This window comes from Ranitomeya imitator, chromosome 2, assembly GCF_032444005.1.
Source record: "Ranitomeya imitator isolate aRanImi1 chromosome 2, aRanImi1.pri, whole genome shotgun sequence".
Lineage (NCBI taxonomy): Eukaryota > Metazoa > Chordata > Amphibia > Anura > Dendrobatidae > Ranitomeya > Ranitomeya imitator.
In genome coordinates, this window is record NC_091283.1 from 511,193,913 (window position 1) to 511,207,301 (window position 13,389).

General features: G+C 44.3%; 1 protein-coding gene across 1 annotated transcript in view; it reads right to left on the reverse strand.

The window, feature by feature from the left end:
- Positions 1 to 13,389, reverse strand: part of LASP1 (LIM and SH3 protein 1) — a 77,661-nt gene that overhangs the window by 36,501 nt on the left and 27,771 nt on the right. The window contains exon 2 of the mRNA XM_069751685.1: positions 10,171 to 10,265. Coding sequence (XP_069607786.1) covers positions 10,171 to 10,265 — 95 coding nt within the window. The remainder of the gene's footprint in view (positions 1 to 10,170; positions 10,266 to 13,389) is intronic.

Consider the following 13,389-nt stretch of genomic DNA (forward strand, 5'->3'; position numbering starts at 1 on the left):
GCTGCCAACAGGAATGATGATGTTTCCAAAACGTTTGTGCATAGAGCGCTCGATTGACTGTGCAAACAAGCCATTACACAACCCGATGCCAAGCCTGCAGATAATCGATCGATTGGTGGTCGTATAAAAGGTTATAGGCAGCCCATCTAACTGAGCCATGACACATCAGTGGGGAGGGCCTGATGCATGTGTGGCCATCATAGGGGACAAGATTGGGAATAGGTGCCAGGGTGTGGCTCCCACCAACCATGCCCTTACCGCAATTCCATTCTTTTTACTACTCCTCCAATTATTGTTTCTCCATTAAGTAGCACTAAGGTAAACGGCATAAAAAGGGGAAGGTTATAGGAAATAATTAAGATACATTTGTGATCAGGGAAGAAGATATTTTTCCAGACTTCTGAGTAATTCCTGCATAGATCACAGGTCAGTCTCCATTTAGATGAACATGACTGATAAAATGGAACAACAGATGCAACCACACTGCCAATGCAGAGATTTTAGGTTTAGGAACATGTGACAATAAAATGATAATGATGATAATCTCGCTGCGTCCCTAACTGCTGCCGGCACTCACAGTCAATAGTACTACGTGAAGGGAAAAGGCTGTCGCACCAGCAGGCAACAGTCACAGTATTTGTAGTGTGAAAACCCAAGTGCGAGTAGGTAGCTGCTGGCACTGTACCCCATGATCTGCCAAATCCCACAACATGATGAGGCTGTACCAGCTGTCAATAGGTAATAGAGTATCCTTTAATAGGTGAATAGTGTGCTGTCTTCCATAGTCTAAGGTTATGAATTAAAATAAACTGCACTGATAAGGAAAAGTGATCTCAGCCATTATCCATTGCCATTGACATCTCCGTGTGCAGTTCCACCATTACTCCAAAGCAACATGCCCGCTGCCTTGGGGTCATCCTTGATTCTGACCTTTCATTCACCCCCCACATCCGATCACTGGCTCGCTCTTCTTACCTGCATCTCAAAAACATTTCTAGAATTCGCCCTTTTCTTACTTTCGACTCTGCAAAAACTCTTACTGTTTCACTTATTCATTCTAGTCTGGACTATTGTAACTCTCTACTAATCGGCCTCCCTCTTACCAAACTTTCCCCGCTCCAATCTGTCCTGAATGCTGCTGCCAGGATCATATTCCTCACCAACCGTTACACCGATGCCTCTACCCTGTGCCAGTCATTACACTGGCTACCCATCCACTCCAGAATCCAGTACAAAACTACTACCCTCATCCACAAAGCACTCCATGGCTCGGCACCACTCTACATCTCCTCTCTGGTCTCAGTCTACCACCCTACCCGTGCCCTCCGCTCCGCTAATGACCTCAGGTTAGCATCCTCAATAATCAGAACCTCCCATTCCCGTCTCCAAGACTTTACACGTGCTGCGCCGATTCTTTGGAATGCACTACCTAGGTTAATACGATTAATCCCCAATCCCCACAGTTTTAAGCTTGCCCTAAAAACTCATTTGTTCAGACTGGCCTACCGCCTCAACGTATTAACCTAACGATCCCTGTGTGGCCCATTTAAAAAAAAAAACCTATTGTTTTTATTTATTTATTTTTTAAATAGGCAATCAGGTTCCTCGCATCATGTTCTCATTCACTTTATGCAGTTAATAGCCCTCGGTGTCTGTACTGCTACAACTTAGGCAGTTAACTGGTTCATGCAGCTTTACATGAACACCCGAGCCTTAGGCTGGGTTCCCATTGCGTTATGGGACCGCGTTAAACGGACAGCGTTGCACGGCGAAATTAACGCCGTGCAACGCGGCCGTTAACGCGCCCATTCACGCTAATGGGAACGCGCTTCACTAGCGCGTGCCATGTTCGGCACGCGCTAGCGACGCGCCGGTGATTCCTGGCGCGCCGCGGACGCTGCTTGCAGCGTCCGAGGCGCGCCCGCGGTCCGTTCCCCGCTCTCGCAGATCGGGGATCTGCGAGAGCGGGGACGTTACCGCGACCCCGACCGCAGCCCCATAGAAAACATTGCGTTAGCGCAATCCGCTAGCGCTAAACGGATTGCACTAACGCAATGTGACCCTAGCCTTACACTAGGGCCGGTCCGAATAACTAAAGCAATTGTTACCATCCACCTCTCGTGTCTTCCCTTTTCCTCATAGTTTGTAAGCTTGCGAGCAGGGCCCTCATTCCTCCTGGTATCTGTTTTGAACTGTGATTTCTGTTATGCTGTAATGTCTAATGTCTGTACAAGTCCCCTCTATAATTTGTAAAGCGCTGCGGAATATGTTGGTGCTATATAAATAAAAATTATTATTATTATTATTATCCCTGAAAACCTTACATTCTAGAGTGCCAGAAAACACAAAGAAAAAAACGAAACAAGGTCCCATGTAAAGTATATATAACAACGTTTATTAAAATATATGGTAGAGTGGTACGGTGGAAAGAATACCAGAAAAAAGCACTACACCAGGGACATATAAATGGCAATCAAAAAAATCATAAATGTAACCACAGTGGGAATTCAGCATATATGTGCATACCTATGTATATATGCCATGAAGATGTGAATAGCAGCAATACCAAAACTATATAATAAAGTGCATGTGCATCATTAATGCGGTGGCAGCAAAACCTGATCGGAAAAAATACCGGCACGTGTGCGGGCAAGAAAACAAATAAAAGCAAGGAAAGAGCCACCTGGTATTTACCTGCTGTGTAAGACAGTAATCCCTGGGATGTGCCAAGCCCCGACGCACGTTTCGGCGTCTGCCTTCGTCAGGGGCGGCAGATTTTTTTGATTGCCATTTATATGTCCCTGGTGTAGTGCTTTTTTCTGGTTATTCTTTCCACCGTACCACTCTACCATATATTTTAATAAACATTGTTATATATACTTTACATGGGACATTGTTTCGGTTTTTTCTTTGTGTTTTCTGATTGAGTTCAGATTTGTCCAGTATTTTTCCTATTGGTGCACATTGGTGGTGATGGTTCCCTCCTTTACATAATTGTTTATGTGTACCGTGCCTTGAGTCTTTTATATTATTCTAGAGTGCCAGTATACCAGTTACACAGATGCCCTTTGTTGGTACCTGTCCTTGGGTGAACTACTGTGATATCACTTATAAATTAGTTTTGGGTAGTAACATCACAAATGTTTTTCTATAAGGTATGCTGCTGTGACATCACAGGTGGGATTTAATCAAGTGAGCTACTATGACATCACACGTGTTTTCATGCAGTGACACAGTTTCGGTCATGTAAGCTATTGAGGCCGCGAAAGTGGATTTACTGTCAAATCACAAACTCAGAGGTGGATATAGGATATGTACTGCTAAGTTTAAGGTTGGGAACCATGGTTCTTGCACAGTGGCCCTTTGCTATTGGTGAGAAATTTGACTGGCACAGCCCTGGTCCGTCATCCTATTTGGTCCTCCATGGCAGCCAGTCTTCTCTATTACGCCAGGCATTATAGACATCACTGGCACTTATGTCGTCCTCAGCTTTATGTGACATCATGGGCCTTAAAGTGTCAGAGGTGTGGAGGATACCAGGCATTGAATTGACGACCGGCTGCTAAAGGACTGGACACCAGACCATGGCCGTAAGAATCAAAATACTCACCTCTAATTCAGTACTACCAGTGTCTTAATGGGACACATTGCTTTATAGCCCCAGTTGAATGTTACATTTAGGTTTATAAAGCAAAGAGATAAGCGGACACCAGAAATCTAACATAGTTATTTCTGGAGGAAGTAAAGATGAAGGTGAAAGGCAAAACTTCAGAAACATTCTAGGATAAGTCTGACAAGCCTCAAAGATTGGCCATCAAAAATCTAATGTCAATGGCCAGCTCAGATTAGCTACACATATAAGATGCATCCTTTGACAAGAAGCCTGTAGGTGGAGGTGCACTGATCATGGCAGAGGCTGGTTCTGTGGTTAGAACAATTGTGGAACACTGTAGCGGAAGTCTATTGGTTTGTTTCCTTTTTTTTTTTGTGTAATTTAATTTTGTACTATTTAAAGGAGTTTTGAGGGGGAAATATAAAATGTAATTTTATGGCTGCAAACTAAAAACTATATACTTTGGGATTTTGAGTGGCGATTTCTGCCGCCACCTTTTTCTGCCTGTATGTGATGAAGTGTCTGATCCTATATGGCACATTTTCTACTTTTACACTTTATGCTTGATGTTGAATTTTGTACTATTCCTGGTTTAGGCATATCAGCTTTAATATATACATATACTTTGTTACACTACATGATTGTACTTTATGCTGTTTGGTAATTACATATTTTCTTGCAATCGACAGGGATCTTTGAGTATAGGAGGAAGGGGGTACTTTAGGCCACTTATGAGGAGTCAATTTAAATTTTGATGTTATAGCAAAATAGTGTTTAAATATTTCTGAGAATTTGTGTTATTTCCTTGTATTTGCATTTAAACTTGAATAAAATGTTATTTTTCAGGATACCCATGAGTATGGACTGCTGCTATGCGTATCACTATGCAGGTATGTAGATTATATGTGGACTTGCTACAAGTAGGAAATGTCGTCCATACTTAGGAGAGATCTAAGTACAGTTCAGGTGCAGAGTCACCTCTGCAGGCTCCGATGGCTTGTCTCAGTCCGCTATGACATCTGCATGGACAACATGTCATCATGTACAGTCACATACAGAGGATGATGAGATCCATGGGCAGCATTGGCACCGATGCTCCCAAAGCCTTTTATGTACACTTGAAGTTCCAACTTTTCACTATTGTAGAGATATAACCTCAGCGCTCCATAATGCAGAGTACAATGCAACATGCAGCCATTTTTCCCCTCATGTATTCCATTTAATCCAATAAATTCCATTCATTCTGGGGCAGTCTGGTCTATATCACGCTATGTATTAAAGATGGCAACACAAATCTGTAATGTGGAAGTGCGCATGAGGCAGTTTGCCCGAGATGATACCTAGCGTTAGTACTTCTGCTAAATTCTAGAAACTCTGGTAAATGAGAGGAGTGTTTCACAAGACGGTCTCTAGCTTACTACAACTGGTTGTATGGTGGGATCCTTTTTTGCCGTGTGCCCACAAGGAGAATCAATAATTGCAGTATTACCTAAAGTCCAACAGTTTTCAGTGCAGTTTGGTTGGGGGGTACGTGTGTTAATTTGTCACAAGGATGCTCCAGATGTATAAAGTTTATGCAACATTTTCAGCACCAACCAAAGTAAGCAAAAGGTGGCAACATTTCTATTTTGTGACAATAGAGTGGTTTTAGCCATCACTGAGCATGCTCCTTAGGCTTTGCCATGTCCTTATACACAGTCCTTTTGTCTGCTCAGTTTTAGTAATGAATTTACAGAATAAGTCAGCCATTGCATCACCTATGCCGTCAAAAGCAGATGGGGGCACCGATAACTATTTTAGAGATCCATTTTGTGCAACGGAAAAAAACGGACCCCACAATAATCAATGTGCCCCTCTATTTCCTTTGCCTAGCTGATGCAATGTATGACCCCACCAATTCCGAGGACGAGGTCTCTGAAGAGTGGAGCAGTGGTCGATTATTTACACTGCAGCTCCATTCAGTCTTATGGAGACCAACTGTGACAAGTAATTGGCGTCTACGATGGTTCCATTAAAAATGAATGGAATGGAGGTGCGCATGATCTCCCGCTGCTCCGTACGCCAGGTTCTGATTATTGGTGAGGTCCCAGCGCTCAAACCAACAGTGTAAGGCCAGGGTCACACTTGCAAGTTCAATGCGAGAAACTCGCACTAGTCTCTCGCATCAAGTCGCGGCAGCAGCGGGACCGCAAACCCGCACTCCGGTCCCGAGTGCCAGCGGCAGTGCCGAGACTTGATGTGCGAGTTTCTCGCATTTAACTCGCGTGTGACCCTGGCCTTTGGGAAGCTATCCCATATCCAATCGATAGAACATTACTTTCATACTTGAGAATATCCATTTACTTGCATGCATTTAGGGCTAAAAACTTGATTTAATTAAAAATACTGCACTATTTTGCTTTTACTGGCTCTTTATTTCCCTACACTTAACTTTCATGTGGACTGTGGTCATGAATCAGCTGAGAGCAGCTGGAAAGATTACAAAGTTACATACTCTCCCACTGGCCCATCATAATGCGCTCACTGACTGATTCTCAGTTATCCCATTCTACAGCGCATCAGTGGAACACGATGCTATAGAAAGCAAACAGTGTAAAACTTTTAATGAAACTCAACTATATAAATTAGTAGTAGTCAACAATACATGCATTTAAGAACAAAAAAGGTGGATAACCCTTCTAAATAAAAGTCTAATGTTTTTGATGCTAGGAGGCAATAAAAAATTGTGCAAAGCCCATTGCAACCAAAAAGATTATCTTCTGCCTGCCAGATTGGGGGAGGGGATGATTTTACATTTATGACCACCTTATACCACTGATGCATGGATTCTCCTTCATGGTTTTCCACATCTCCACAGCTGCTCTTCGCACATCAGTGTATTTCAGCCTGACCAATGAAACGGCCTATGGCAAGTGGTCAAACGTGAGTGTGTGTGACGGGATGCCATTACCACAGTGTGGAGCCACATCCAATGTCAGCCGTGTGCCGCCTACTGAATACCAATCAGGCCTAGCAGTCTCCTGGACCTCTCTATCCTGCAGGCCTAAAAGCCGTCAACAACGCAGGAGACAACACTGAACGCAGGCCGCCTCACAGACCTCCCATCTGCAGGCGCCAACCACTTGATTCAATGTTTTTACAAAGTGCCCAACAATTTATGCCGCCCTTTTAATTGGCGTTCAGGGAAGCTTTCACCGCTCATGGTCATTAACTGCATGAGTAAACATGGCGCTTCTTGTGTGGCCAGATGAAACCCAGACAGACAGAAACAATAGTTTACATACACAACATGGACATGGGAGATGCACTGCTTAACACCTGGAGATCATACAGGGGAGATGCATCAAAACTGGGGGGAAAGGAAAATTAAGGAGTTGCCATAGCAACCGAATTGCTTCTTTAATTTTCAAGTTGTCATGGAATCCATTTAGTTGCTATGGGCAACAAATTCACTTTAATTTAATATATATGCCCCCCCCCTCCCCCCAAAAAAGTAAATCGACTGCTTTCTGAGAAAGCAGAGTGACAATCGTCATGCATAGCTGCTAATATTTAAAGTGGATTTGTCACCATGCAAACGGCATGCACTAAAAAATGGATATCTTAGACCTAATGAGACAGGTGTACTTACTTAAAAAAAAAAAAATCTATGTCAAAATGGCAGGATAATTCAGATTATAAAAATGGGTATTTTAGGAGTCTCACTATACAGTTAAATAGCTCACAAATCCAAATGTATTCAGTCTTGGATGACCTAGCCTAAGTGACAGCTGCAGCTTGTGCTGAGCAGTGTGAGATCTTAGTCAGCAGCAGAGAGGAGGGACATTGAGGGGATTGAGAAACATTCAGAGAGTTATACAGCTATTCTGACATGGATTTTCAAAGTATATAGTGTATCAGGTCTAAGATCCATTTAGTAAAGTGTGCAATTTATGTTGTGAAATCTGGTGACAGATCTGCTTTAATAGAGCTGTGTGGGAAGCATTAATATTGCCAACCTACTAATGTATACACCAAGTAGAAGTTCCAAGCTATTTTTATCACTGATTCCATGCCCCCTTTCCAGTATAAGAATATAAGAAATTGCTGCAGATGGAGGGTCATGAAAAAAAATACATCCATAAGCAACCTCGATACTGGTACTTGCGCTAGGTTCTGTATGTCAATAACCTGCACAAGCGTAAAAAAAAAAAAAAAAAATCTTTCTACTAAAGATCAAATATTTCTATATAAACTTAGACTAAGCTCAGGAAAATGGTGAATGCGCAATGTTTCACTGGCGGTTGCTGACAGGCATGCCACGTCACGACACTCCCTCTGACAGGCATGCCACGTCACTCCCCTTCCTCTGACGGGCATGCCACGTCACGACACCCCCTCTGACAGGCATGCCACGTCACGACACCCCCTCTGACAGGCATGCCACGTCAAGACATCCCCTACGAGAGGCATGCCACGTCACGACACCCCCTCTAACAGGCATGCCACGTCACGACACTCCCTCTGACAGGCATGCCACGTCACGACACTCCCTCTGACAGGCATGCCACGTCAAGACACCCCCTACGAGAGGCATGCCACGTCACGACACCCCCTCTGACAGGCATGCCACGTCACTCCCTCTGACAGGCATGCCACGTCACGACACTCCCTCTGACAGGCATGCCACGTCACGACACTCCCTGACAGGCATGCTACGTCGCGACACTCCCTCTGACAAGCATGCCACGTCACAACACTCCCTCTGACAGGCATGCCACGTCATGACACTCCCTCTGACAGGCATGCCACGTCACTCCCCTTCCTCTGACAGGCATGCCACGTCACGACACTCCCTCTGACGGGAATGCCACGTCACGACACTCCCGCTGACGGGCATGCCACGTCACGACACTCTCTCTGACGGGCATGCCACGTCACGACACTCCATCTGACGGGCATGCCACGTCACTCCCCTCCCTCTGACGGGCATGCCACGTCACGACACTCCCTCTGACGGGCATGCCACGTCACTCCCCTTCCTCTGACAGGCATGCCACGTCACGACACTCCCTCTGACGGGAATGCCACGTCACGACACTCCCTCTGACGGGCATGCCACGTCACGACACTACCTCTGACGGGCATGCCACGTCACTCCCCTTCCTCTGACAGGCATGCCACGTCACGACACTCCCTCTGACGGGAATGCCACGTCACGACACTCCCTCTGACGGGCATGCCACGTCACGACACTCCCTCTGACGGGCATGCCACGTCACTCCCCTCCCTCTGACGGGCATGCCACGTCACGACACTCCCTCTGACGGGCATGCCACGTCACTCCCCTTCCTCTGACAGGCATGCCACGTCACGACACTCCCTCTGACGGGAATGCCACGTCACGACACTCCCTCTGACGGGCATGCCACGTCACGACACTACCTCTGACGGGCATGCCTCTGTAACCATTTTCAGAACTGCAATGGCAAGCTGTCAGGGAGAGAAGGCTTTGCTACCCAGGGAAACATACAGTTTCAAACTTTTAATCACTACATATTAGTAACATAATTAATGTTTCCCAAACATTTGTATGATTAGATTGGATAAAACATGGACAACCCTTTTAAATCTCCATTCGCAAACCATTTGTGCTCAACTCAATCTTCCCAACCCACCTAACAAAGCTCAATTTTAAGGCACATTTTCCCCCTTTAGGATCTGTTTTGTAAAATTCTCTGAAAACCCGAAAACTGGGAGGCATGAGGCTATGTTCACATAAAATCCTTTTAGGCTATGTTCACATTAGCGTTGTGCAGCGCAGCGTCGGCGACGCAGCGCACAACGCAGCGTTTTGTGACGCATGCGTTCATTTTTTGCATGATTTTTGGCGCAGAAAAAACAGCATCATGCAGCGTCCTCTGCGCCCTGACAGTTGTGCCCAAATGACGCATGCGTCACAAAATGCAAGACAACGCATGTCCATGCGCCCCCCATGTTAAATATAGGGGCGCATGACGCATGCGTCGCCGCACAACGCTAATGTGAACGTAGCCTTACTGAGTTTTCAAAGCAAAAACTGAGTGGAAACTCAAAGATTGAGGAGTTTTATGAGACTTGGGAGTTTTTGCTTAGTTTCCACTCTTAAAAATTGTGTGCGCACATAGAACGGCCACTATTATAGGTTTCATTTCAAATGTAGAACAGGTTTCCAACATTCCAAGTGGCGTAACTGGACACTCTGTAGGCATTATTAATATACTGCAGTGTTGTGGTTCTCGTGTCAGGCGGTTTTATTTACGGTATTTATTTTATTTTGACAAAATAGCACAATAATCTTTAAATGATTTAATGGTTGTCCATTACAAAATACCGAGAACTGGCCTAAGGCCATGTTTCTATACAAATGATAAAATGATCTACGTGATGTGTGTAAGATTGTGGTGGATGGCACTGTCCCTTTACAAGCAGCAGCTTGTGCTCCCTTCACATGGTATTGAGCACGCAGTGCTGCAGTGCTGTGCAGTGACGTGTGAGCTGCTGAGAACTGACTACACATTTGGTCATTTGTCACTCACGCGCTACAGTATGGCTTCTTATCGTATCCCTTGTAGTTCTTCATATTCAGGGTCATCTTGCAGATCTCGCAGTGGAAGCATGCTTTGTGCCAAAACTAGGAGAGAAAGAAAACACACATAAGTGACCTAGATTCACAGCCTGTAGCAAATAGTTTGGATTTCAATCTCATTTTAAGAAATGCATGTGGGCAATAAATCTTATAAGCCGAAACACTGGATTAATGGAGCCGCAGTAGCATGCGCTGGAGAGACAGATATCTAGAAGGGATACAATCTGTATGACACTACACCAGGATATGCATAGGGCTATCCTCAGGTCTGTAGACCTTTCCATCATCGTATTTATCTGTGAATGTGTAATATATATATATATATATATATATATATATATATATATATATATATATATATATATATATATATATATATATATATATATATATATATACACGTACGTGTGTGTGTGTGTGTGTGTGTGTGTGTGTGTGTATACACACACACACACACACACACACACATTATATATGGCTCTTCATAGTACCATAGACAGTGGAGATAAATGGAAAACAAGCAAGTGGAAAGGTGCACTTAATTGTTTGGCCACGCTTTTGTGCACCAAGTGCCTGTACTTGGTTTGAACAGTCATTCTGTGCTGAAAGAATCATTTTAAAGGGAGTTTGTCAGCAAAGAATGACTGTTCAAACCAAACACAGTAGCTTTGTGCACCCTTGGTGTGGCCAAACACTTAATTGCATCTCCCCACCTATTTTTTTTCCTTCTATCTCCGCCCTACTTCTATTTTGATTAACAGCTCTGGATTTACAGAGACAGAGAAAGGTGAGAAAATAGGAAAACAAGTATGTGGGAGGTGCACTTAACTGTTTGGCCACACCAAGGGTGCTCTGGATTTACAGAGACAGAGAAAGGTGAGAAAATAGGAAAACAAGTATGTGGGAGGTGCACTTAACTGTTTGGCCACACCAAGGGTGCACGGAGCTCCCGTACATGGTTTGAATAGTCATGTTGTGCTGATTATATATATATCTATATATCTATCTATATATATATCTCTTGAGAAAGGTCCACATCCTGGACTGAAACGTTGCACATGGGCCAATAAACCACATTTATTTTTTCTATTGGAGCGCTGCCTTCATTTTTCTGGATAATAGAACGAGGTTTGGTATACACCTGGAAGGATTTTTTGCACCCTTTGTTTTCTTTTGGTGCTGCTCTTTGTTATAATTAATATATATATATATATATATATATATATATATATATATATATATATATATATATATATATATATATATATATATATATATATATTATGGAGTATATCACACAGCCCACGCAGTATATAACATTGCCTATGTAGTATATAGCAGTCACGCGGTATCTAGCACAGCCCACATAGTATACTGCAGTGTGGGCACCATATCCCTATTAAAAAAATAAATAAAATAAAAAATAGTTATATACTCACCCCCTGGGATCCACCGAAGCTCCGGCAATACGTGTGCCGCTGTCGCCATCTTCCGTTCCCAGGATGCATTGCGAAATGACCCAGATGACTTAGCAGTCTCGCGAGACCGCTAAGTCTTCTGGGTAATTTCGCAATGCATCACCGGGAACGGAAGATGGAGGCAGGCGCGAGCGGCTCGGCGGACTACGGAGGGCGAGAATAGCAGGTTTTTTGTTTTTTTTATTATTTTTAACATTACATTTTTTTACTATTGATGCCGCATAGGCAGCATCAATAGTAAAAAGTTGGGGACACACAGGGTTAATAGCAGCGGTTACGGAGTGTGTTACCCGCGGCATAACGCGGTCCGTTACCGCCAGCATTAACCCTGTGTGAGCGGTGACCGGAGGGGAGTATGCGGGCGCCGGGCACTGACTGCGGGGAGTAAGGAGCGGCCATTTTCTTCCGGACTGTGCCTGTCGCTGATTGGTCGTGACTGTTTTGCCGCGACCAATCAGCGACTTGGATTTCCATGACAGAGGCCGCGACCAATGAATATCCGTGACAGAAAGACGAAAGTGACCCTTAGACAATTATATTGTATTTATTTATATATATATATATAGTAGAAAAAAAAGGAACAGCACAACTTTTACTTATCTTTAGGTGCAATATGGACAAGAAATTATCCCAGGATTATAAGGATTATAGGTCAATTGCAATATCCGTATGTTAATAATTTGAAGAAAAAACAAAACAAAAAGATGACTATAGAACATCATTGGTCACATACAATAACAACGTCATTAAAATAGAATGCACATCAAAAATTTGTTATCCTTCAGAATAGTTTTTCCTGCTTCCTCCAGTTGGAATCCATTTCCCTTCATGGCAGAAATTATGCTGATTAAACACAGCATTTCATGGCTGAATTTTCAGGCTATAAGATACACTGTCTATTGAGTGCTCCACCACCATGCAGTGCTGTTATTTTCAAATTCTAACATTATGTTACATTCAGAAAAAAAAAAAACTATACAGAAACATGGACAGAAGATACAAAGGTATAAATGCTAAGGCTACTTTCACACTAGCGTCGGAATCTCCCCATCGCAATGCGTCGGGCAGAGATTCCGACGCTAGCGTTTAACGCACTGCACAACGGAGGCAGCGGATGCATTTCTCCAGCGCATCCGCTGCCCCATTGTGAGGTGCGGGGAGGTGGGGGCGGAGTTCCGTCCGCGCATGCGAGGTCGGAAAAAGCGGTCGGTCAGGAGCAAAAAACGTTACATGTAGCGTTTTTTGCTCCTGACGGTCCGACAAAGCACGACGCATCCGTCGCACGACGGATGCGACGTGTGGCAATCCGTCGCAATGCGTCGTCAATACAAGTCTATGGGGAAAAAACGCATCCTGCAAGCACTTTTGCAGGATGCGTTTTTTCTGCAAAACGACGCATTGTGACGGATTGCAGTTTTGCAGTTAACGCTAGTGTGAAAGTAGCCTTACTTAGCTGTACTTTCTATTGGGAAACTGAGGGAGTTTAACCCCTTCCCGACCTTTGACGCACCGTATGCGTCATGAAAACCTGTGCCATTCCGACCTGTGACGCAGCATATGCATCATGGCCGGATTGGGCTCCTGCAGGCCGGGTGAAAGGGTTAACTCCAATTTCACCCGGCCTGCAGGGACAGGAGGAGTTGTACTTTAGCCCAGGGGGCTTCACCCCCACCCCCACCCCCCCGTGGCTA